Source organism: Centruroides vittatus, unplaced genomic scaffold, assembly GCF_030686945.1.
Source record: "Centruroides vittatus isolate TY-2023 unplaced genomic scaffold, ASM3068694v2 scaffold_386, whole genome shotgun sequence".
Lineage (NCBI taxonomy): Eukaryota > Metazoa > Arthropoda > Arachnida > Scorpiones > Buthidae > Centruroides > Centruroides vittatus.
This window is the reverse complement of record NW_027122706.1, coordinates 4,205,245-4,232,898: the sequence shown is the minus strand read 5'-3', so window position 1 is coordinate 4,232,898 and position 27,654 is coordinate 4,205,245. Positions and strand designations below refer to the sequence as shown.

Below are 27,654 nucleotides of genomic sequence, written 5' to 3'. Positions count from 1 at the left end.
TTATTTCATGCATGTCAAATAAAGCAAAATTCTCCTTTAATATTACCTACAAGAATAAGTCGAAAAATTATTACATTGGTTATTACTTAAGCGTTCAGAAATGCATTGAGATTTTTAATGTTTTTCTAAGGTTTACGTTTTATTTGTTCGAATCTGTTTTTTGTGAATGGTATTAAAATGTGACTTGGCGTAAATTGGGATAGTCTCATATTCACTTCTCAGCCATGATAATAAGAGATTAAATTTTAGAATATGTTAGAATATACAGTATATACTGTTTACCCGAATCTCCAATAAGCTGAAGTCTTAACTCCCGGCTGCCTGGTCGATATATTTATTTTCAGCGAAAGCATTATTACAATATGTAAAACAAATGCAGTTTTTCAAAAACAGTTTATACAGTATAATAAACAGATTTGTGATAAAAAACAAGTTTAAGATTCTAATTTAATAGGTTTCTTGTATAAAATATTTTATATTTATTTACTTTACGAAGCATTTTCAGCTTATAGGCGTACTTGAAATTTTTTGGAGTTGAAAATTTATTTTCTTCTTTCTAACTGAACAATTACTTTCTTCGGTTGAATTACGCCTTGCCCTTTAAAAAATTCCAAAGGTTTCTTCACAAAAAAAAAAAAAATTTAGTGAAAGAATGGCCGATAATTAAGTTAAAATAATATTCGCCAATAGTTCTAGTAATTTACGTTATATATTGTAATAGGTTTCTTAAATTAAAAAAATCATTAAATTTCGAGTAAATTTATATAATTATTACAATTCTAAAAACAATTTTTCATTGCTGTTAAATGAATAAAAGTTTAAAGACAAGTATACCTTTGTTTCTTCCGTAGCATGGACTCGAAAATCACGGAACAAATGGAAAATAAACATTTTTACTACCATAATGGCGAATCGCATGCCAATGCAATTTCTCGGTCCTTCTCCAAACGGCAGATAAGTATACGGTAAAATAGAATGTCGATTCTCGGGCAGAAATCTACAATAGTGTTTTTTAAATTTTAATTTGTAGAGATTCATATATGAACAACAGTTATATAAAATAATTATAGAATTACCTTTCTGGATCGAATTTTTCTGGATTTGGATAAAATTCTTTGTCGTGATGCATTGTATAAACAGGAACAGCTATACTCATACCTTTTGGTACCTTAAAGCCTATTTCAGTTAATTCGTATTCTTCTGTGCATTCTCTCATTAATCTAAAAGATAGATTTTATTTATTATACGAAATATTAAATTTAAATCTGTATAACGATATCTTGATTTCCAAAACACCAGTTTTCGAAAATCGATATACAGTACTATCATAATATTGTAGTTTTCGAATACAATACGCCATATCAGGCCATTAAAATATTATTAATTGTACTTTTTTTAATGTTTTACCAAAATAATGTTTCAAGTATATTTACATATTTCTTCATCATAATAGATTTATAAAAGACATTTAGCTGTTTATAAAAGCAAACATTATAATCTATAAAAAAACATAATTTAATGTAAATACAACACTGTATAACCTAACTTCGATTTACAACTGTACATTGACTGTACATGATTTAGTTCCTGCGAAAATTCTCGTAATTCATAAATTCGTAAATAGGAATGAGATTTTCTGTTATTTTTATGGTTGCAATTGTTTTGGTATAATACGGTTTCCGGCTAATTTGGTATGGAGAATTGATAAAGACATGCTTATAAAAGAAGAAAACGCGAGCGTATATAAAATTCCATTTGAAAATCAACAATTAGGAATAAAGACTACATTGGGGTCACAAGAAGCAATTTATCTATTAGACTTAAGGAGCACAAGTACGACATTAATAAAGGGCACTGCAACACAGTTTTGTTCAGTATGGCAAAAGTAGAGGACTCTGTAGTTAAATGGAATGAAGCGACTAGGATGGATAGATGGAAGTAAAACCGCCAGTTCAAATTTAAATTTGTATTTTAATTGTTTTCCGTGTTTTAAAGGTCATTTTAGTTTTGACTGGCAAGTAGCCTACAAAGAAAGATCGGTCGTCAAAAGTTTGTATTCTGGAACACTAAAAGTGAATAAATGGTGTTTCCTCTTTTGAACAGACTTTGTTTTCAAATTTATTCTTATTTTATCATAAGATTATGATTATTACGTCATTGACTGTTTTCACACAAAATCAGATGAACTTCCTAACTTAGCACACCGTTCAACAACATTAAAAATTCTTCTTAGTTCCACCCTCCTAGTCAATTAGATGTATTACTTGCGTTACTGAACACGACTCGGGTTTTGTCGAAAAAGTTGACTGGGATTCTATAGCATTTACAATTATTTTATTGAAAAAATTGTAAAGCGTTACACTGTCAACTGAAAACCTGCATCAAATTTCTAAAATCTAACTAAAACAATAAAATGCCTATGTATAAGTAACAAACTTATATTAATCATTTTACAACAAAATATATATCTCTTTCTGATCATCAAACTGTTAATGTGATTATTAAAAAACATTGATTTCATGCAATAAAATCAACTGCTGCATAAAAATACCATAAATGTTGCTTTTACGATGAAGCTTTGCAAATAAAACACAAACAAAAAAATTTGTTAGAAAGAAACAAAGACTAAAATTTTCAATAAAAACAAGAAAAACTTTCAACACAAATTTAACAGTGTGTCCAATATCTCTGACAAGATAAAATTGATTGACTTCTGTTAGTTATGTCAGGAAAGTGTTTACAATTCATAGAAGATGTTGCGAACATGATTCTTTAATGCATTTTCCAGCGCACCATCACACGAGATGAAAATATCCTCTATTTTCATTGATAATCACTGCATTTTTTTGGTGATTGTGAGGTTGTACTAATTTCACTTAGAATGCAACTCAAAATTCATTCAACATAACGTTTTATTAAAATGTTATCTTAATATAAATATAAATTTCTCCTAAATAAATATGCGGAAAACGTATAGCAGAGATGTTCTGTTAGATCTGTCTGTAATTAATATTAAATAATGCATTAGTTATAAATAGTAAAATTTTTCTTACTGCGCTGTAACGGGTTCCTTTCTGAGCGTTTCGTTGATAACAGCGTCCAGGTATTGCATTTCAGAAAGTGCATCAAAATTAATTTCTTTCTATAACATTGAAAATTATAATTAATTGGTTCGAGAAGAATGATAATTATTCATGCTTCTAGTATTTAAAGTAGGTTGAAGAAAGATGTAATTTCAATTTAATAGAAATTTTATATGTAAAATTTTATTTCTTTATATAACAAATTTAAAATAAAACAATCTTAAAATTCCATTTTGAAAAGTAATAATAAAGTTAAATTCAAATGTTGCATTTTTGTAAACCTTTAACGATTTAAATTCGAAGTGAAAATAAACGTATAGATTATTACTGCACAGTTCTATTTTATGAAAGAAAGTTACTTTAGTTAACAGATCATACAAATTTACAAGTTTGAAATAAATTTTCTCAGGTATGTAAATTCAAATATTAATTTATTGTGGAATTGTCAGTGCCGGTTGCCATTTTTACTCATATTTTTAATTTATTTAATTTAAAATACATGTATAAGCTTTCTACCTCAATTTAGTAGTGGCTTACCCCTGTACATCATACTTTTTCTTTAAAAATAGATAGATGATCCGCGCGACTCTAACACCTTTTAGGAGAAATTATTTGAATTGAAATAACATAACTTCCGGTTTGCATCGGAAATTCGTGTGCAGTTGAATCGAGGCTTCCTGCCTCTAAAGTGTTCATATGTGGTCTCGTCTTTCATCTATCAAATTCTCGAGATTAAGGAAAGACGGACGGACGGACGACAGTGAGAATTTATAGGTCTACAATTTAAAAAGTTGTAGAACTATAAATTTCCAATAAAAATTGCAATATAGATTCTATGTAAAAATATTATCCAAGTTACTCGTGAATTACTACAGTGGAACCTCGGTATACGACCTTAATCCGTTCCTGATGTTTGGACTTATACCGAATAGGACGTATACCAAACCAACCTTTCCTATAAGAAGTAATGTAAAAATGATTAATCCGTTCTCATGTAAAAAAACCCTCTTGATATGATATATTAACGAGGTTATAAAATAATTTAAACACTGTTTGAGCACATTAATAAAAAAATAAATTTTATTATAGATTTTTAAAGTTATTACAGTATATTGTATTATATTATTTAAATCATTAAATCAAAATCAAATCAAATAAAACTCTCCTTAATACTAATAATCTGTTTATAAATTGATTAAACCCCTTTCGCAACGTTAGCAGATTTAATAATGTCTTTATTTTTCACGATTGTCGATATCTAACACCCATGCCACCTTCATATTTCTCAACAATCTCTTTTTTCAGTTCCATTGTGATTCGAGTCATTTTTTAGTTTTCTGTTGCCTTTCATTTGCCTTTTTGCAATTCATGATTGTAAGTAAAATTTTATTATTTTTATTAAATTAAAATCAGAAGAAATTTGACGAAGTTATAAACCGTGGGACCGCGAACGTCTAGTCTGGTCTAGTACACCGATAGTGCTACTTGTTCATAGATGGCGCGTATAATTGAATTAAGTCGTATACCGAGCAAAATTTGTTTCGTCCAAACAGGACGTATTCTAAAGCAGAAGTATACAAAGGATCCACTGTATAACCTTGCAAATTTCATTATGGATATTTTCAATTTTTTTATTTTAGTTTCAGAACAAGATTAAGGAATAAAAAATTCTTTAAGCAAGTATTTTCTCACATACTTTTTAATGAAGTAAATTATTTTGTTAACCGTATACTCTATATCATTTATAAATTTTAATGCAAAACAATCAAAATTCAAACAATCACTTTCTTCTACTCAAGAAAATGATGTTTATTAAATATATAGAACACATTTCTCAAACTATGGGTCACCACTCAATATTGAACCGTATTCAAATTTTAATGGGTCAAGAAATGATACTATCGTCCACAGAAATGTAATACTTATAGAATATTTTAGTAATACAAGTACTAAGAACAATAGATGCAACTGATAAGTACTGAAGACTTTTAACAACTTTTTTCTTATAATTATTATTGTCATTTAGTAATAAACTTAAGATTATATAATGTGTGCACACGAAACTGATTTTTTTCTTTTCTGTTTTAAATAACATGAAAATAGATATTTTATGTAAGATCATAGTCATAAAGTTATTTAAGTTGCAATGGTTTTGTAAATATCTCCTTGTTTATTGAAGGAAATATCTTTTTAAGGCACAAGCGGATTTATAATTTTTTTTGTGTGTGTATGTATACATACTGAATGAAATTAACAAAATCTTCTTACAGTTTGAAAAGTACATTTTAAAAAAAGGTTCATTAAGTTTAAAAAATATTACAAGTTTTTTAATAAAGTAAAATAAACTCCTGAATAATTTTGAGAACAGTCTTTTTAATTTATAATTGTCAGACTTGCATTTTTTACAAGTTAAATTTCAATAACAAAAACTGAAATTGAAGTAAGTTATTTGTTACAAATCAAAATTGACCCGAACCTTCTTAATGAAAACTGACCCGAACCTTCTTCTAAATGTTACATTTCAAACGTAGATGTTATCATCAATGATTCATAATTTTATTTAGTAATATACATGACTCCAGTTTACCAGATTTTCAAAAAAATTTATAAACACTTGGGTTGTGAAACCATTACAAACAAATATATTGTGTCACGTGAGCAAAAATTTTGAGAAACGCTGGTATAGATCCTTAAGTGACTATATATAGTGTATAATTTAAATAACTTCACTTACATTATTTCTATCAACTTCATCTATTTCTTCAATTAACTTGATTTGACATTCATCATTCAAGGCCATGTAATACACAACAAACGCTAAAGTATTGGTAGTTGTTTCAATTCCAGCAAAAAGAAACAATACACATTGAGCCAGCATTTCATCCAAACTCATAGCTGTAATGAATTTTATACTTAATATTTTATTTCAACAACGAGCAAAAGGCAAATATGTACGAATATACAGAAACAAAAGTAGCAACATACGTTTATGTTTTGATAACATTTTGTAATTGGATTCTTCTGTTTCATTAGAATCTTCCGGGGAAATTTCTAAGGTGCCTTTCTGAGCATCCATTAATAATTGAAGAAAATCATGGGCTTTCTGCGTGAATATAAATTATAATATAATCTAGTAATTTATAACGTACCGTACTGTAATTTAGAGCGAATTATAAAAGTTTTAAAGGAAAATAACGTAAATATAGTTGTGCCTTATACTTCCGTTTGTTCATACCTTAACGTTCCAGAGTTCGAAATCTAAATTCAAGAAAAATTCGATCCGGAATTCGAACGGAATGATGTTAATATATTCGAACTGACATGCAGTGAAAAAATGCGGTCGCTGCACAAACGCCATCTGTTGTCTACACAAGTCATCTCTCGCTGTGAAAATATTAGGAACATCCCGATACCACTTTAAGATCGATACCGATACTGGAATCGATCCTTCTGTGTTGATACCAGACAGTATCGGTATCGATATCGGATATCGAAACTGAAAATCTTGCCGGCGGTCGATTCGCTCTATGGCTCGATTTTGAAAAGTTTTGTGTAATTTAAAATTTTAATTTTAATTAACACATAGCATGCTTCATTCTAGATACCGTATATCTCGGCAGATAAGACAACCTTCAGATAAGACGAGGTATAAATTTTCGTCAAAGTTTTATAGTTTTAGCTTATATCTGTCCTATAAGACTACCCCCAAACTATTAACGGTCTATGAATTTAGTTTAGATCAGCGATTATCATCTGAATAACAATACTGTATAGCGTATACGGAATTATGTCCTATTTGTAATTTTTCAAATGAATAAATTTATTTTCTTGCATCTGGCAGCACTGCCTTGCGATTGTTGCAAGCATTCGCGCTGATTTTGCATTTGGGTAATGACCTTGACTATTCACAAAATCGTCGTATGGGCTATTCTATTTTGTGCACATACCCTCTTCTTTACTAGTAAATAATTACGGTTTGTCCGTTTTTTTATCATGGTTTTAACTTACAAAAAATTAGATTAAAATTTATATATCTGTCCTGTAAGACGATACTGGATTTTGAAGGCCATTTTTTATGATTCAACTATCGTATTATCTGCCGAGATATACGGTAGTTATTAATAAAACTGATTTTTAATATAAATTGAATGTTATCAATATTATATCAGTTGATTTGAGATTTTAATATATTTACAAGTTTTTCAAATATAGTAATTGTCGGATTATTTATAAATAATAATCTGAACTCTAAGCATACTTTATACAGATTGTGAAAATGAAATTTCATGTAATAAATTTATTGATTTTTGATCATTAATATTGACTATATAAGTTTAACTTAACCAGAAATAGTGCAAGATTTGGTTTTCGGTTTTGGATTCGTCTGCAAAATCCAATTTCAATCGGATCTTATTTGTCTATGAAAAACGTAACGAAACCTGATACCAATAGCCGAAAAAAGTATCGATACCAGTATCGGTATCAGCAGTATTGGGATGTCCCTAGAAAACATATCTCGCGTTACGTTCGTGTTTTCGATGCGTTTTTTGCTTTATTTTTAATGTTTCGTTATATGGTCAAACCTCGGTTTTCGAACGTCTCACTTTTCGAACAAATCGGTTCACGAACAGAATTTCGAACTCATGTTTGTCCCGGTTGCCGAATAATATACTCGGCAAGAACCGATCACAGATTAGAGACACACAGACGATCAACTTTCGATACTTCCTACGTTAAAGAAAGTCGACGTTCAAACTAATTAGCGACAGGATTACTAAATCAAAAATTAGTGGTGTTAAGATCGCCCGCATTATTAGACGCCAACACACGAATCATTGCTGACATTGTTATTTAAATTATATTTCAGTGCGCATGGAAAGAAAATACCAATTCCGTTTTTCAGTATGTGCCGCAGTTGAATTTAAATCAAATCAATAAATACCGCATTAATTGATATTCGCATAATGAAAATGGCATCCAATAATTCGTCTTTAAAGTTGATTAAGTCAAGTTAAATGAAAATTTATTACAGCGAAAAACTGCTTAGGCCACCACCTGCATTCGACGGGCACCTGTCAAAACGGGCAAAAATTTCTGTCACGGAATAGTTTATACATAGAGTCTTCGTATAAGTTACTCGTGTTAAACGACCACCTGTGTAACGCGACCGCGGGCATTGATGTTTGGACCAAAACAACATACAACAACTGTAATAAGCGACCATTTCCGCGAATATATCTGGTCTAAACTATTGTTCGAACCCATCTCGGGCATTTCTCCCACTTTTGAAATTAGGTGCAGGTGTTAATGAATTAGTCCAGCAACAAAGGAAATTCATTTCAGTTTCTTCGAAATTGTCCGAAAAACGAAAGAAATGCAAGGTGCTGTCGTTAGAAAATCGTGTTAAAGTTATCAGAGAAAGTGAAAATGGTTTATCACAACGACAATTAAAGTTTAACTGTGGGAAAACGAAATTTATTTTACTGTAGATCTACAGTATTTTCCTTTGGGGGGTATAAAATATTGTACACGATACAATTAATCGGCTGATCTCATCGTTTGATAAAATTTATCTTATTTGCTTAATTAATGACTTGAAACCGTATCTTATTTATATTTTTTCGAAGCTCATATACAGTAGACGTGCGATAAATAGTTTCTGTATCAAACTACCTTATTTCCATGATATTTTTAGAAAAATAATATCCAAGTAATTTTCGCAGGCAAAATATTTAAAAAACAATAAACGCATTAATGCAAAAATCAGTTTTACTGGCAACCTTCCTTTTTGTATTCTGCCATTGTCATTGGACAATTGCAGAATACGTTTGTTAATGAAATCGTATTATGATAAAAAATAATAAAATCATTTTATTATTAATTAATAATTTTTCTTATTGTACTTAAGAAAATATTAAACATTTAACTTTAAAAAATATTGTATTTTTTTAAAGTTAAAAATAAGATTAAACTAACGAAAACCAAAACCAAAGTGATGGAGAGATACGCTTCTATATCGATGACGTAATACACGTAACTGAGGAGTGAACAAAAAGAACCAAGTTGAATTAATTAAGTCGGAAAAAAGAAAGTGTGTGTAAAGGTCCGCTTTTAGCGTAGCAGGTCTAAAAGCCACACGACCGGGGTAATTGGTCCCACCTGGCGTTGGGTTTATAAACGGCCGGGAAGAACAAAGGGGTAGCGTCTCCGTTTATGGGTACGCGTCAATGTGTTTGCCACGTGTTGCTCGGTTTGAGAAATGTAAACAAGGAACGGACGCGACTGTAAGCTACGTCGTCGGGAGGAGGGCGGACGTCTTTGGAAGCTCCCAGGGGAAAAGAAGGACCTGATTGGTCGCAAGTTGTCGCCGTGGAACTCTTTAAATTGTAAGAGTGGCGAGAGGAACGGAGAGAAGGGCGAGAGACCGGATACGTGGTAGTCTCTGACACTTAGGAAGCCCGTGAGGTGTAGAGAGAGTTTTCTCCTCTTAAGAATTCCTCTGTGAAGGGTTAGTGTAGAGACCGGACGGCCACGCGGTTGAGCCAACTCCGCAAACCGACCAGAGTTCCCCAGAGTCTAATAGTCCCCAACAGACAAGCTGACGTGAGACACCACACCTTTGTTGCATAGTGTATGTAATGTTGTCAAACTTGTACATTCTGTAAATATTTGTTTTGTAAATAAACTGTAAATATTCACTGGACTGAGTGTGGAGGTGTAGCATTCCTCGAACCATCGTACGGACATTCTCGAGTCGTAAAAACCAACTCGAGACGGATCATCGTAAAGATCGTAACGGATTACATAAGGATCTTCACTGTGTGCATTATAATCGAGAAAATGCGAGTATTGTATTAATCTTTAAAATATTGGTATTAAATCTGTCTTATAAAATCACGACGACTCCTGTAAATCGAGTTATCGGATAAGAATAAAATACAATACCAATATAGATCTATCGTTGAAAAATTCTCTTATTTTTGCTCACCTCGAGTTTTGCTTAGTAAAAATGGCTAAAAAGTGCGCAAAATACATACGGAAATTCGGTATTACAGCACTACCCTGTATTGGACGACCACCTGTCTAAAAGACCACTTTTTAAAGGAACCGTGGCTGGTCACCATAGACAGGTTTTACTGTATATATAATATGGTATTACGTCATTACAGTATACAACATTACATTGTATTTGTAGACATTTTTAGCATAAAGAACAGCTAAAAAACGTAAAAAAAGCTTTGTTTTGGGGTCAGGAACAGATTAATCCATTTTATATTGTTTCTTGCGGAAAAAAATTGTTTCGGTTTTAGAACAAATTGTTAGTACAACTTTGTGTAACGAATTATGTTAGAAAACCGAGGTTTGACTGTATATATAAATAACCCTAACTCTTAACCATGCCATCCAAGAAGAGTGTGAAAGTTAGTGAGGGAAATTTAGTACAAATGATTAAGATGAAAATGGAACTTATCCCGAAGTATGAAATAAACACCTTTATGGAGGATGTAGCAGCCATGCTTAATGAAGATGCCGAAGTTGACGGTGTGCACTACTCTAAAGATAAAGGAAGCAATAAAAGCACCAAATATGGCTAAAGGTGAGACGACGTTAATTGTGTTATTTTTACCTTATGTTGTATTTGTTGTTTAAGTTTTTCAAAATGGATATTGTTTAGAGTCTAAAACGGATTTATTCACTTTTAATAATTCCTAATGGGAAAACTTAATTCAGACTTCGAACAATTCAGAATTCGAATGGCCTCCTGGAACGAATTAGATTCGAAGTACGAGGCACCACTCTAATATAAATAATAATAATAAAATTGAAACTGCTTCTGAAAATAGAAAATAAAATATACCGTTTTTTCTTCTTCACGTCGTTTCAAAACATGTAAAGCAAACTCTTTAAAAAAGTCGATTGTACCAGCAAAAAGATCTACTTTGAGAAATTTCATTATCTTTGGAAATAAAACTAAAATAAAGTAAAAATCAATTTTATTTCATATCAATCATATATTTTATTATGTGATATTTTAAAACTACAATTTATATTAAGATACAGCTAACTCACAATATTCAAGAGGGTTAGATTCGTTGGACTTACCAAATAAAAAGACCTAAGGGAAAATCGAGTTAGGTTTCTGCGGGTCGAGCCAATTTCGCTGAGCTGAAGCATATTATTGTTTTGATAATATTCAAACTTTTTATTTGTTTTTCAATCATATGTGAAACTAAGGTTTATTTTATTCATATGTTTAATTATATTAAAATCGTTATAAATACATAGGAAAACGATCGCATTAAATACTCGGGCTATAAATCTGCTATTTTTAATAATTAATACTAAAGTAATTTGGTACTAGAGGTAGACTTTAGGCGCCATCTCTTATGTCGGTAAGAGATGGCACCTAACGTCTATGACAGCCTGCTTAGATTTTTTCCCTTGACTGCATGAGGATTTTCGGCATCATACATCATCAAATGCTTGCAATGTCTTTGAAATGTCTTTAGCATTTGTGCGTAGGAGCAGGGTTGCACAATCTTTGGTAAAATTTATGGACTTAAATTAAACCCTTCAAATTCTTTGGTTACATACGTTCTATATTTAACCTGGTTGTAAAAAAGACCCATCTCATCTACGTTAAACACTAATTCACTCTTATACGCTTTCTTTTCAGTTAATTTGAGGATGTGAGCGTGAAATTCCTCTTCAGCATCTATGTTCGTTGAGCCGGCTTCCCCACCCAGTTTCAGGTTAAAAATAATGTATCTGTGTTTAAAGTATTGCAAGCCATCTTCAACTTAGAAAAAAAATCTAACCTTGGATCATCTTTAATCACGTGGACATAAATGCTCAGAGCTTGTTGCCCAAAGCAGAATTTTCAACAAAACTTTTCTCAGTGACCATCTCATTTATCCACAGATTCAAGCGTTTTTACATTATCTCGAGTGCAATATCGTGTATAGCAGTAGTAATTTTTGCAATGAAACTTGCCGCTCATTAACAGACTTACAAATTTCACTTTGTTTACTCCGAATTTATCTCAGAGTGGATTCATTCATATCTACACTCGCCCTATAGCAGCATGTGACATTCAACTACACAACTTATCGAGAAGTAACAACTTCTCAAGACTTAAAACTGATTTCTTACGTTTTGCCACATTTTCAAAACCACCACTTTATTTATAAGAGAGATCATAATAAATATACTGGAAATACTATAAACAAATTTTCGCTTGCTGAACAAAACAACTGTCTGAGAAATGCACAAAAGTAAAGTCGAAATAGGCGCAATGTCCTCTAACAGATTTGTTTTAATTTACTAATGATATTTCGAACTAAACAAATAAAATCTTATTATATTTGATTATTATTATTATTGTATGGGAGACCGTAATCCAACAGTTCCATAAGTGTTTTTATTAATGATAAATCATCTACAAAGTTTTTGGACCATGATTTTAAATCGCTATAAATAAATTTTTTTAATCTTATTTAGAATCATCATCATCTTAATGATTTTTCTGTTTTTTTTGGGGGGGATGATTGACAATACAAAATATTTTTAAAATGGAAAAAATTCGAATTATTTACATTTTTGAAATGTTTTTTTTTTTAAATTAACTTTTAAAATATCTTTTTGCTTAACATACTGTATAGACTGCTTAATTACTTCTATATTCATAATTTAACAAACCAAATCGCGTCATTGTAGCTTCAATAGTTCTTGAGTTTACATTACAAGTTGTGATTTATTAGTGTTGAGTTTCAAACGAGTAGTACAAACATGCATCTCTAGATGTGGAGCACGCTTTATAAATTTAATTTACATTGATATAAAGTTTGATAAGTAACCATAAAAACAGTAAAATTTAAGTTAGAGCTTCCAGTTCATTACTAAATAACCTAAAGAATGTATATATCTAACCGATGCATAAAAATAAAATCATTAAATATGCTTTAATCCGTCCATTGACGTGGCACAAGTCTATTAAATCTAATCAGTAGATACTAATGTTAAATGTAGAATGGGCATTCGATATTCTATTGTGTAAATATAGTATAATTTATACTTTATTTACATAATTGTGGCATAAACTTTTTTGTATAAAGCACGATTTCGCAGAAGAAATTGTTGCTGTAATGCGGTGACTTCAGTTTGGTAGTGCAGTAATTACAGTTTTTTGCTTAGTTATGTCAAAAAATGTAAAAATTGGATACTACAGTGTTCGTTTCTTACAAATAATGAAATATTGTAAAAGCACTTGCTTTTACAATACTGTCGTAGATATGTAAGTGGACGAATAGTCATGTGGTTGGTCTCAACTTTTCAACAGCGACTAAGCGAAAGCGTAAATAACAAATATCCGAATACCGAGAGTTACCTATATATTAATTATTATATGAGGCTTTGCATTTGTGAGATTTGGAATTCCAGCAAAGTCACTTTTTGTAATAATTCGTTTTAGGAATTTTCCCTTCCTATAAACATCCTGTCTAGAAACGGTCCCGGACGAGCAAATATGCGTCCCCGGCCGTTTAACTATAAACTAAGGCTGCAAGATGATCCGTTAAAGCTTAAGAACAAAGGATTGTTGACGGTTAACGTTCGAACTCGTCATATATTTTAAGTCCCGGGAGCACCTATGACCCCGATCGCCATCCACCCACGATCAGGTGACCGATTTTCCCAACCAAAAGCTATAAAAGACACTCCTTTCCCTCCCTCGGGGGAGTCTCTTATCATCTGCCGGACAAACGCCATCGTTCGTCGTCACCGCTCGGACCTACTGTCCGAACGTCTCCGCGCTCAGTCGCGATATTATAAACTGTGCCAATAACGGATACTAATCCCCACCTCGTGGATATCAAGTGTTAACCCGACGGAAACGAACTAATGAGGTATGAACCGAACTTGTAAGCTCTCTCTCTCGAACCCTACGCGACTTAGGGAATTTAGTCAGATTTTGTATTTGTGTCTTTTGTTAATTTGAATAAATCTTGTTTTATTGTTAAATGGTCTCCTCTGTGTCTCGAATATCGCTTCGCCTTATCGTCGACCCCATCTCTCCTCCTATCCACTCGCGTAACGCGTAACGACCCGTAAGAACGTAACAGCTATCCTGACAAACGAATAGAAAAGGGAGGCACGACTTTCTCCTACCTCCCCGAATCACATATTGGTGTTAATCGAGAGGGGTTTCGACTTATTCGGCACCCCCCCGTTGTCACACATTACTAGTGGGTTATCGCATAATTTTGCTATAATAAAGGGTGAACGAAAATCTTAATTATATTCAAATGATAATCCCTTACTGCGACAGAATAAAGATCTTCAAGAAAATGTTCATCCAAAACCTCAAACGAATTACAATTTATATAAGTCTTTTTATTAAAGTTTTAATAAACATTAATAAATAATAAAAATTCATTTAACTGTGTTATCGTAATTAGTTACTGAATATTAAAGAAGTTAATGAAATTATTAAAATTTTTTTATAAAATTTAATTTAATAAATTAGGCTTACAGAAAAGTGCAAGGAGAATGGAAGCATCCATATTAGATGCCTTTCGTGCTTTAGAAACGAATTCGTTATTTGGATCCTCTAAAGAATTCAGTTTTGTTCCAAATGCAGTGGAAGCGATTACATCAATAGGATAAGTACTCAATAAACTGTAAATAATTAAATTACAATCATTATTTATTTTAAATTTAAAACATATTTGAAAATAAAATTGTATTAAATTAATATTATAATAAACGATGCTTTTAGCCCACGACTATAAATTAGATAGAGTTAGATAACCTAATAAATAGGATTTAACAATTTGGTTCCATACACATCATTATCATGTTGGACGAAAACATATTGCTAACCTTACTTTACGCGCAATAAATAAACAGCGAGTGTGTTTGTGCGAGTTGTCACTGTGCTACTCTCATTCTCCACAGGTGGAAATATCATTTATATACAGCGATGTTGCCAACTTTTGCGCACCTTGAGTTCTATGCGTGACCCGTTTTCATTTGACTGCTACTAATACTATAAAAATATTCTGATAATACTCTATATTATAGTATAAATAGTCTTAACGCTAATCTGCAAAGGTTTAAGAAAAACATGTTTGCAAAATATTCAAAGTTCAGTAACTTGTCTTCAAAGCAATCAGACTATACTAACACATCCCGCAGCTGCAAGAATATTATAAGAATATTAAAGAGAAGAATAAATTCAAAAGAAAAAATCAACATATTCCTGCCGACGCATAAATTCTTAGATCGATTAATAGTTTCAAGCAACGAAGTTTAAACGCCGTTGCTTGAAGCTATTATGCAGAGAATTGTTGGCAGATAGCCCATCCGATCTTTCTTCCAAACTGGTATTAAATATCGCTCATTCCAGAAACTTATAATGGTTTGATGAAATATTATTAAATTGATTTCTTTTGTTAACTTTTTGGAATAATAAATTAGTTCATTGAAATTAGAGATAAAAAAGTGAATAATTTTTATGAGCTGCTTCTGTATAAAACTTTTATGGATAAAGTGATTTTGAAAATTAAATGTATATATATTTTAAACATGAAATACTAGCTTATATTGTTTTGTAATAAATTTTTCATATCGTGCTTTATAGTGTTTAAAAATAAAATTAAAAATCAGAACAATTTAAAATATATTAACGAAAGGGGAGGGAAAAAGGTGTTTTTGAGTACGAAGAAACAATAGAATATCAGTCGAGTGTAAGAAACCATAAATCATCGCTAGAGACCAAACTGAAATCTAATTCTGGATCGTAATAATTTTTCGTGGAGCAACTAGAATCAAAGCGTCCTTCCCTCCATCTCTGTTAAATAATCGATTGCATTGAGAATCAAGTAGAGATAGAAGTTATGTAAACTATGTTAAAAATGGAATTATCTTTCATCTCTAACATGTTTAAATTGTGATGAATTCATAGTATCAATTTTTAATGATTTTGAAAATTTTACACACAATTCTTCAGAAAATTACTAAAACTAAATAAAATTAATAGTATATTACGAATGAATCAATAAAAATCTAAGAGCTATATTTGATTTACCTCTTGCAATCGATAGACTGATTTTCATTGGAGAAAACCATTTTTTTCAAATTCTCTGTGAATTTCTCTGCACATTCTTTTACTAAATATGCCATCTGAAAAAATTCTACGTTAACAAATGCAAAAAATTTAAAAATTTATACATAATATAATATATATTTCAAGAATAAATATATAATTTTTATTACGCCATTAAAATTATATAAAACCCCTGGTTATTTCAATAACTTGGAAAATTTCTATTTATATTTAATATTTTCAATTTTATCTTTAAAAAGTTTTCATTACAAATAAATATAAATTATATTAATTACATATCAAATTTAATGATCTCATTTACAATAAAAGTACGCAACTCAATTAATAAGACAAATATGATACTAATACTACAATAGCATTGAGTAACAAAAACACCTGGAACTATAGAGATTATCAAACAAACAAGCAAAACTTAAATTAAAATAAGTTTACTAGTCTCAAAAATAGATAAAAGATAAATAATATAATTAATCATTTATTATAAAACAACAAAATTTTTATATTTAAAAAAATTAGAAATTTTCAATCATGTTTATTTTCATGCAAACCACACAAATTTATATAAAATACAGGGTGTACGGATTAGATATCTAATAAAAGAAACGCGTATAAATTGAAAACTTATGACAATGTAATGAAAATGTTGTCTTCTAGTAAAAAAAAATATTGTTTTACATTCAAACAGACTTAAATATGTGCGGCAACAGTGGCGAACCAGATGTATTCTACTTCATCCACGTATTTAATAGCATTGAGGTGTGACATTGTCTATAGCCTGAGAGATTCTGTGTCTCACATCATTGATGTTATGCACAGACATATAATATCCTTAATTATTACAATATCGTACAGGAAAAAGTTTAGTGGAATAAGAACCAATCTACCGTCTGTGAAACTCCCTAAAGAAATGTTGTCCTGATTAAAAAATGGTACCAGGAGGAAGTTGAGAGATAGCATAACTTGCAGCATGTACAAATAACTTTCTCCAGTCACTGCAGCTTATCACGCGGTCTTCTATTTTGCTATAATGCACATGTGCACATGCACATATAATCGCAGCGCGAAGGAATGGTATTTCTCATAAATGGCTACAAATATCAACATAAAATATACACCGACTACAAGTGCGATACGAATATAATGCAAATTATAAATTGTTCTTTTATTAAACTTCTAAGCCGTTCACTCTGTATATTACTACTTTTGTAAAATAAATGATAAAAATAGGTGACATAACTATGATCTTTTAAAATAAATTAAATGTAAAACAGTAAGAGCAGAGTTGATTAAAATTTATTTATATAGTAGGCTAGTATACTCAATGTTGTTTCATATTAAGCATTTATTAAAAGAAGCTACCTTCTTATGTTGTGAGATGCTTAATTATTCATGATTTTTCTAAATAGTTATAAATATTAAATCGTTACAATAAAAATCTCACTACTTGCATCACTTATTCATCTCCACAGATTAATTGAATTTATTAATCATTACTGAAAAATTAAAACAAAAAGTTATGATGAGAAGATGTAAAAATTTATTTACTTGTTTCATTCTGCTACTAGTAAAAGATGGGCTCATTATACATCGGATTCTTTCCCAATCTTCATCTTCTAAAATAACCAATCCGTTGTCGAATATTAGATTTCCAATATTGAATTTCTGAAGTAAAAATATAATAAGTTTAATACAGTGAAATGTCGAAAATCTGGATTTGGCAGTCATAAATGAATATTAAATAACCCTTTCAATGGTAACTTCGTTCTTGGTGTTCTTTCTCTCTTACCTTGTTGATACTCTAATATTCATTCAGAATTCGTAATTTTAAAGCTTAATAGAACAAGATAAGTTATCTTTGTTCACTGGCAATACTTGATAATGACATCAATTTCAAGTGTTAACAAAGAATATAGCCCTTTTTTCAACGTGCCGCTACAAAACGCCATGACGCAAACGTCACTAACCAGAAACGTAGCCCCACTAAATAGGCAATTTAACATTAAAATATAACTACAAATAGAAATTGTCACTATTAGGACTTGATTGATACGTAAATCACCATGTAATACCTTGACGAAATTTCTGCTAGTTAGATTAGTATCGGCGTTGTGCCGCCATACTTGTCATTTTCGGTAACTCGTCACCATCTCAGTCCAAAATAAGTCGAGTTTGCAGGACTCTACTGTATTTCAAACCTTCCTACCTTATTTTGTTGTAATTAAAAATAAATTATCTTTTGGCTTCAACGTATCAAAAGGAATCCCTCGGGGTTCTGTTTTGAGCCCCTTATTGTTCAATATATTCATTAATAACATATTTCAAATAATTCCGGAGGAAAACATCTATATTTATGCTGGCAACATAGTTATTACTGATACTGATTCTATCACAACTATATTAAAAAATAAATTAATGACAAACTATTAATTTAAGAATTAATGCAAACTTAACTAATTATTTTTTGTTCCAAAATGAAAAGCAATTGTAATAAAAGAAAAACCAAGTCAATATACACAGACAATGAAGATTTAAAAAGAAGAATTCATTCTAAATATATTGGAATATCTTACAATAGAAAGTTCGTATAAATAATCTGTCAAACTACTTTTATTTTGATAGATTTAATGAAATTTCAAAAAGACTCGGCGCATATCTTTCGAAAAATGTATAAAGATTGTATTGAACCTAAAAGTATAACCTATGGAATTACCATTTGATGAAGTGCTGTAAATATTTAACTCAGAATCTACAGATTTATCTTAACAATTTTATTAAAAATCGTAATAATTTGCGATAGTTTGACAGAATCTTATTGTGAAGGAGAAAAAATAATTAAAAATTTAATAAGTTTGCATTATATTGATATTTAAACTTACCATTCTATTATGAAACATGTAAAAATCTTTGACTAATATTTTCTTAACAATTTGAGGATCTGCGACGATAAGTTGTGGTCTTAAACCGAAGAAGATGCTATAAAATATGAAAGTTTTTAATTTAAACAAATTAATTACATTGAATGTAAAATATCGTTTCATCAATGTAATCAATCTATAGCACCGATGTAAAATAACTCATTAATTTGTCACTTATTTTTATGCAAAATATTATGTATATAGTGCAAAACTATACGCTGCTGTAATGTTTAAAAAAAAATCTTTTAAAATTATTTAAAGTAGATTGACAAAATTTTACATAATTTTTTACGTTATCTTTTAATGACAGAAACAAAATATTATCCCATTCAAAACACAATACGATTAATCGAAACAAATTACACAACACCACTCATTTCATAGTGGTGCAAAATTATACACCAGATATAAGTAGATTACGTATCAAATTTACATAGTCTTGCCATATTAATGCTGTAGGTAAGAGGATACTTCATTTTTCCATACTTAATCTCGCTGCATTTCAATTTCTTACTTTCAGAACCTTAGGTTGTTTGCAAAAATGTGCGGTTCACTTGCATTTTTGGCACTTTAGTACAACACAAAAGTTGAAAGGCAGAGAGACCGAAACTTTTCCATAGTTCTTAAAGCGGAAACTACTCTGAACAAGCGCGTATAAGTAAGTACCTGTATACTGTAAACTTACCTGTATAAGTAAGAAAAATCGTTTTCATAATTCCACAGATTATTGAGTACACTCGTGATAGAGTTATTATTGTTTGATATGACCACCGTTTTAGTGAATGAAAAGTTGTATTGTCTATATACGTTGAATACAATTTTTATCGAGTATCTTGTATTAAATATATTGCAATACATAAATATTAATGTAAATAAAAATTACTTTAATTAAAATACGAAAATTTTAAAAACAATTCATTACAATTTGATTTTAATTAATTGTAATTAATTAAAATCAATACTAATTAAAAATAAGTTAGCTTTAACCTTGTAATGTCAAAACGCAAAATGGCACATTTATATTTCATGAATTGTTATTTCAAATACTGAAAATGAAAGTTATAACGGACTCACCCATACAGTCGCCCGTATTTTTTATAGTTCTCTGTTTGAACTAAATGCAATGGCTAGAAAAGAATTTTAAAATATGAAATAAATTGGTTATAAATTGTAATAATCATAATATTTTTGTTTGAATATCATTCTAAATATATGCCTTGATGATCATATTAAGTTTTTAAAACTTACAGCAATTTATTTCGAAGTTTTTATATTAACTCATATAATAATAGATAGATCGAAAAAGATATATTTTACGTATTTCCTTAGTTAAAATGGTTTGAGATGGATTTAAAATTTTAACTGGAATATTTCACATTGACCATATGATATACTGTAAAAACTTTTATGAACGAAAATCAATTTTATTACATAAAAATTTAATATCTCATATAAGATAAGAATAATCGAATATTACTCTAAATTAAGGATTTATCTAAAAAATTAATAATTTAAAAAAGTGAAAAATAATATATAATGCAGAAAAACTTCAGGAACTCTTTCCTAAAATATTATACCTTCAAAAAATATACTATCAATAAGTTATTTGTAATTCATAAAACTTTATAAAGTTCATCTATAACATTTTATGAAAGAACATGATATACACTTTAAAATTAACTTACCGTATTCATAAATCGATATAGTTCTGAGAAGAAAGACCAAATATTAGTTGTTGGTGTAGGAATTCCATGCCTTTCCCAATATTTAAAATATCTATTGACATATCTGGAAAGATAATTGTCTATCAGATAACATTACATTTTCTCTGAAAATAAACAAATCGAAATTAATCTAGACAATATATTAATTTTAAAATATTTATAAACAAACGTCACAATATTTTGATATCCGAATTTAAATAAAAAATATTGAAAATATATAATATTTGTTTGGTACAATACAAGATTCTCGTACGTGAATAACATGATAGAATGCAACATAAATGCAATTTTAGAAATCCTTAAGTTTATAAATTAAAATTTTGATATAGTGCTTCTTTATGAGCGAACTTTTCCTTATTAAAACAGTTTATATACATTTAGCATTTTACATCATTGCAAATCTAGCATTACAATGCTAGATTTGCATAACTCCTGGTTTATGCATTATGCAAGATATTACAATGCTAGATAATAACTCAATGATTTCACTGAAATATTTCTTTATAAAATGATAATATTTGAGATAAAAAATTAAATTAAACAGAGATTAATTTGTTATATTTCAAAATTTTTTTTAAATTTAAAAATAAAAGCAAATTAAAACTTGATTATTAAAAAAAATTAATAAAAAGAGCATACTTACTAAAGTAAAGTTATTAACTTTCCCTGCTGTTAAAGTGTACTTTCGCTACGTGTTCTGTTTTCATAGATACGCAAGTGAAAGTGTTTATTTTGTATTTTTATTGTTATTATTTCAATTATTGAACGTGAAAAAAAAAGAAAAAAAAAAGAGAAAAGAAAGAACAATAATATCAAAAATGAAGATCAAACTACAACTTTTTTATTTTTATTTTAGACTTTCCTCTCTGTGTTCACTAAAAGGGCCGTTTCTCCAGATCTACTTGTTTATTTATCTAGGTTTACAATGGGGTAAGAGATTGAACCCGACATTTCTGGCACAGTCTACTCACGGAAAATTTCTGGAATTCTTTGCTCACCCGGATTCGATCTCCAGATATGTAGAATGATGCCCCAATCATCCCCATAGCTATAGGATGACAAACTATAACACAGTATAAAAGATATTCTATTACCTGGATATATAATATATAATTACCTATATAATTTTACTTTTATTTTACTATTAAATTAATATATCGAATTTACAATTAAAATACCTTTATAGGCGCTAATAAAATGAATGATGAATTTAAAATATTTACTTCTGGTGTGGTGATAAGGTGATATACTACGAAAATTGTCCATTTTTTGTTAGCCGAATCGCGCTTCAAAAGAAATAATTTTATATAATATAAAAGGAAATATTAAGAGGAAAGAAATATTAATAGATTACAACGGGAATGTGCATTTAAATATAAACTTAATTCTAAAAAGTAATTAAAAGTGAGCAGTAGATGGCGCTGATATCAAGGTCACTGGTCATTAACTGGTTTTTATGTACAGTACTGTATATAATAACATAGAGAAAGTATGACAACGGAAAAAATTTTAACTCCTGGTTTATGCATTTATAGACGTTTGGACACTCCAGGTGCCCAAAAAACTAAAAAACCTTACAAAATTCTGCATATGTGTGCATGTCAATTCTGCATCATATCTCAGGTCTGAATGAACCAAACCTTTAAAACTAGGCAGGGCTATTTCAATATGGGAAATTGATGTTTTTATATTTTGGTAGTTAAATAGTTATTTTGGTAGTTAAGGGGATGAAGAGATAGAGGTAGGGTAATGTGTCATATCTCAACTGAATTTCTGGGACTTAATGAAAATTTTACTCGTTATTCGCATTTACAATATTTTTAATAACTCATGTTTATCCTCAAAAAGAAAAAGGTTTTGCCTTTAAATAATAATTATTAATTTAAAAAAATTATTTTAAAATAAAAACATGTAACAGATGGCTTCACACAATTTTATATTTGACAAGTTGTGAACAATTCTGTGTTTTTTAAATTTAAATATTCTTGCTTTACAAGTAAAAAAAATTGATAATTCAACAAAATTACATCTTTTAAGCTTTTAGTATAATTTTTAAAATTTTATATCGTAATATTGAAAATTATTGAACTTTCTTCTGGTCACCGTAATCTACTTTGTGTCCCGGAAAGTGGTGCAAGAGCCCTTGCCAGTTTATTATTTTCATAATTAGGTGTAATTAATTTTGTTTGTTAGTTTTTATTTGCATCAATTATTTTAATTCTATAATTTAATAATTTCATAGATATTATAATAGTTAAACATTAAATAATTAATGTTTAATTTGTTATCGGCTACGATTTTATTCAGTAGTTTAAATTAAGAAACGTTAGAACTGTAAACACTACTTTAAATATTATTTTCATACAAGTTTTTCCTATGAATAGATCTGATTCAAATCAATACATTTCATTTTATAAATCAAAAACATAATTAATAATAAAAAGTAATCATTCCTTATAAAATTAATGCTCACTTATTTTCATATACAGTATTTTTAAATACGATTTTTATTAATGATATGAAAAACAATAAATTAAAATAATTTTTATTCATAAGTTCATGAATCAATGTTTTAAAATACATTTTAATTATACTGTATAGGCAATTTGAAAAGGCGCAAGTATATATAGTTCTAAAACAGAATATTTTCTAATGAAAAAGATTATTATTAATAAATAAAAGTTTCAACAATAGGTTTAAACGATGGAAACTATAATTAGATTAAATAAGTATTCCCAAACTTGCTATCGACTCTTCAAGTTTCTTCGGCCTTTTATCGATTCCCTCTTCATTTTGGTATTACAATTAATAATAATAGTGACAAAAGTAATGAATAAACCTGGTCAGCTCGTATTAATCTACATGCCGTTTGCATAGAAAGATCTAATTACAGTCTGCAAATTTACATCGTAAACTATCACACAATTCGTACATAACCCATTGCGTCCACGGCATGTGGAGAAAATTTTTTGGGGAAGAAAAGCTTGGAGACACATAATTAAAATGATAAACTTTTATTCAATTATGTAATTTCTTTTGGGTGTTTTTACAAGTAGATTTTATAATACACTATTGAATCAAAGTTTTCCATGGCTGTGGATGTAAGGTTACATACTGTATCTCAATCACTTTTACGATTATACTCTTTGAATCTACTACTGTGCTTTAACGTATTAAATAATTATTAAAATATCTCAAAATTGTCACTATAATTAAATGTTTAAACGTTATTCAATTTATGAAAATCATTAATAAATTATATAATGGAATTAAATATATAACTACAGTATTTAGTTATTTACTATTTACTTATTAAAAGAAATACAGTAGTCGAAACAATTAGTGAAGGAGGATGATGCTGTGCTTGAGGAGAACTTCGAAAGGAAGGTTGCTGAGATGTATACTGGGATATTCAATGAGATAGACCAGATATATATTTATATGCAAGAGACGTTGCATATAAAATCATTTACAACGAGCAATTCTGAATGCCACATGTTATTGCTACGTAAGATACAGTAAAATATGCAATAATAGATGAAAAGACAAGCATTTAAACCGAATTCTTGGCATATTTTCATTTATTCCACTTACAGCCAGTCATACGCTCTGCTAATTGTTTCAACCAGTATATAGGCCTATTAAAACTTATAAGTGTTTTATTAATATTGTAAAATAATACCTATCAACACGTATAAATTCATCGTTACCCTTCTAGAAACAAATGGATCAATACTATTAATGTTTATGACAAATATCGTCGGTTTTAAAGAAGTAAACACAAAACAGTTATTCTATTTTCGAGGTTGTTTTTATAATTATTTTACTGGTCCAAATGAAGTAGTCTTTATCAATTCTACAATTTTAACGGAACTTATCTAAAAATGCATAAGAATGTAAACAGAATTTGATGAAATAATGTCTTTAGCGTATTACTCTCATCTATTGATTCTCTGTCTGGCCTTGGGTGCTGAAGGTCATGCAGAGGGGCCTCAAAGTTTCCCTCGCCCATTTTTTTTTTTTTTTTGACGATATCTAGCCGTATTTTAACTGAACTAAAAGTGTTTTGTTCTAATTTTAAGACCCTTTTCGATCTTGTAGTTTAAGCTGTGCGGCTATTTTTCATAGGAGACGAGATACGATTTGGTGCTATGAGAGGAGGGTTGGGTTGCAAAGCGATTACGTCATCGAATAGTTCACTACCGATTACTTATACTCTCGTGAATATTTATTTAGATAATATGTAGCAGAAGCATGATATAGACAGATGAAATGTTTTTGTCTACACATTGACACACTGTATACACATGTATATACAGCATAAATAAATTTTGTTTATGTTTAAATTATAGGTTTAGCCTAAATTTGGAGATTTTAAGTTATTTATAGAATAAGTTTTAAACAAGTGTGTGTATATTTAAAGCATCAAGTTAAATTCTAAACTACAAACCTTAAGTATAATTTTTCTATTCTAACAATAATAGAGTGAATCAAGGTCAACCCTTTACATATGTTTTTATTTCAACTGTTCTTCTGCCAGGAAAGGTATTTTATTATACCCATTTATAAAATATATTACATAATTGAAATTACTTCAAATATGAAAGTATATTACTTAAAGTATTATATACAATACGGTGGAACCTGGTTAACTCGAATCTGTCAAGGAAAAAGAATTAGGACTTTTGAGTTAAAAAGTTTCAAGGAATTCGAATGAACCAGTTTGATTTAATATGTTATACTAGATGATTGGGGAAAGAAAATGACTGAGTAAACGCAACTTCGCGTTGACCAAGTTCCATTGTATACGCTTTTGTTTCATTATATAAACTTAGGCTACTGTTGTTTTTTTATACGTGAACATTGGTTCACTGACTGAAAAAAAAATACCAGTCTTTCGTCACAATCTTGTTACCAGCCTTAATGTTTTAGTGTGCATGGAACTCATGCTACTTGCATTATCAGATAATGCAATTTCATCTGTTAAAAATGGAGTTTAACAATTAATCAACTACACTAAGCTGGAAAAACGGAAAAATTAAAATGAGGAAATTCAAGATATTCTGAGCCAATTTATAGGATTATAAAAAATTTTCTCATTTATTAATTTATCTAACTTGTAAGTCCCAATGATTTATTCCTGGTTATGGGATTGTTATATTTATTTAATTTTTTAAAAACATCAATGGGAATAATAAAATGACTTTTCTGATAGAGGAATATGTGATTATAAAACCGACTTGTATCTTAAATTTTATTATTAAAAAACAATAAACAGATATGAAATAACTTTATTAACTTTTTAGTTTTTACAAGTCAAACTATCCCTAAATGTAAACAAGATAAATTAAAAATTCACTTTAGTTTCATTCGTAAGAAAATCAAGCAATTAAAGCGTTTAAAAAGGAATCTTAATGGATATAAATTCTATTTTAGTTACTTAACATTTAATTTATAAAAGTAATATTACATTACATCTATCAATTTTCTATAATTCCATTCTATGTGTCAGTATTTAACTATTAAGACGCTAGAGAGAGAATTAAGCAGTTTTTAATCAATATATAAAAAGATACAAAATGATTTTTCTACCATTCTGAAAAATAATTTTTTTTTCACAAGATTAATTATTTTAGCAGCTTATTGCACAAACAAATTTTTATCTAGAATGAAAGATTATGTCTATAATTTAAAAAAAAAATGCTTCTTCTGATAACATAATACTGATAATATATATAATAATTTTATTAATAAATATTATATTTCTTGTTATATAAAGAATATTAAGAAGCTAACGATATTAAGTAAATAAATAAATAATAATTTTAGTATAAAATTATTGATCAAATAATTTATTAATATTGTTCCTGTCACTATAACAGAATTACTTTATATATATGATAGATTGAGTAAAATTTATCTTGCGATAATTGACTCTAATAAATCCACTTAATTAAATTGAACTAACAAGACGAAATTCTTGACAATAAATGATCGACTCAAGAATAACATTAAATAAATTTTATGTTAACAAATTTCTAAATAAATAACAACTTTATAAGCCTAAGAGTATAATAAAAAATAATTGTTATTATATTATTTACTTAATTTAATTCATTAATCATTATTCTGTAAGAACTTTTACAAGCAACACGTTATAAATATTAATATAAGCTTTTGCCTATATGGCAATTAATATGTCAGAAAACAATATTACTCGTAATTACCGTGCAACTACAGAATGAAATTATTACATTTTTACTTACAAAACACTGAGAAGAAGCACTAATACAAAGAATATAAACCATTTATAGTTACAAATTTCTAATAACTCCATAATGTTTACGAGACAAGTGAGTTGCCAACTAGGAAAGTAATTTCTTAACAATTTATGTTTTATAACAGCTTGTCGGACTTCCTGTGTAATTAGATCCCTCAGGTCAACGTAACACTGCCATCTAGGAAACGAATTTTAAATGATTTTTTACGATGTTCCATAATTATATAAATTTCTATGCAAATAATAAAGCTTGATAAACGTACATTAATATTTGTTTTCAGAATCAACTTAAATGAGTGTTGGGGAGAAAAACTATTTTATGCATAAACTTTTGAACGAAATAAATTTTATTTTTATTACTAAATTTTTTTTTAGCGGTGGTCGTTACAGCTACATTACATTATCAACTACAATTCATTTACCAAAATGCTGATATTTCTAGCTAAATATAAGTTATTTTTCATTTTATTTATCATTATTTCTTTCGGTGCAATACAATATCTTATAGAATAAAAAAACTATTACA

General features: G+C 29.1%; 1 protein-coding gene across 1 annotated transcript; it reads right to left on the bottom strand.

The window, feature by feature from the left end:
- Window positions 1–296: 296 nt before the first annotated feature.
- LOC136988898 (cytochrome P450 3A24-like) lies at window positions 297–27,254 on the bottom strand. Its single transcript, XM_067286908.1, has 14 exons — window positions 27,115–27,254; window positions 20,810–20,912; window positions 20,199–20,251; window positions 19,086–19,182; window positions 17,755–17,871; window positions 16,171–16,265; window positions 14,614–14,759; window positions 10,942–11,054; window positions 6,069–6,186; window positions 5,818–5,978; window positions 3,054–3,142; window positions 1,077–1,220; window positions 835–997; window positions 297–620 (listed from the first exon to the last, which is right to left on the bottom strand). Exons 1-14 carry the CDS (start codon window positions 27,183–27,185, stop codon window positions 543–545), a joined length of 1,548 nt encoding a protein of 515 aa, XP_067143009.1. The 5' UTR covers window positions 27,186–27,254; the 3' UTR covers window positions 297–542.
- Window positions 27,255–27,654: the final 400 nt, after the last annotated feature.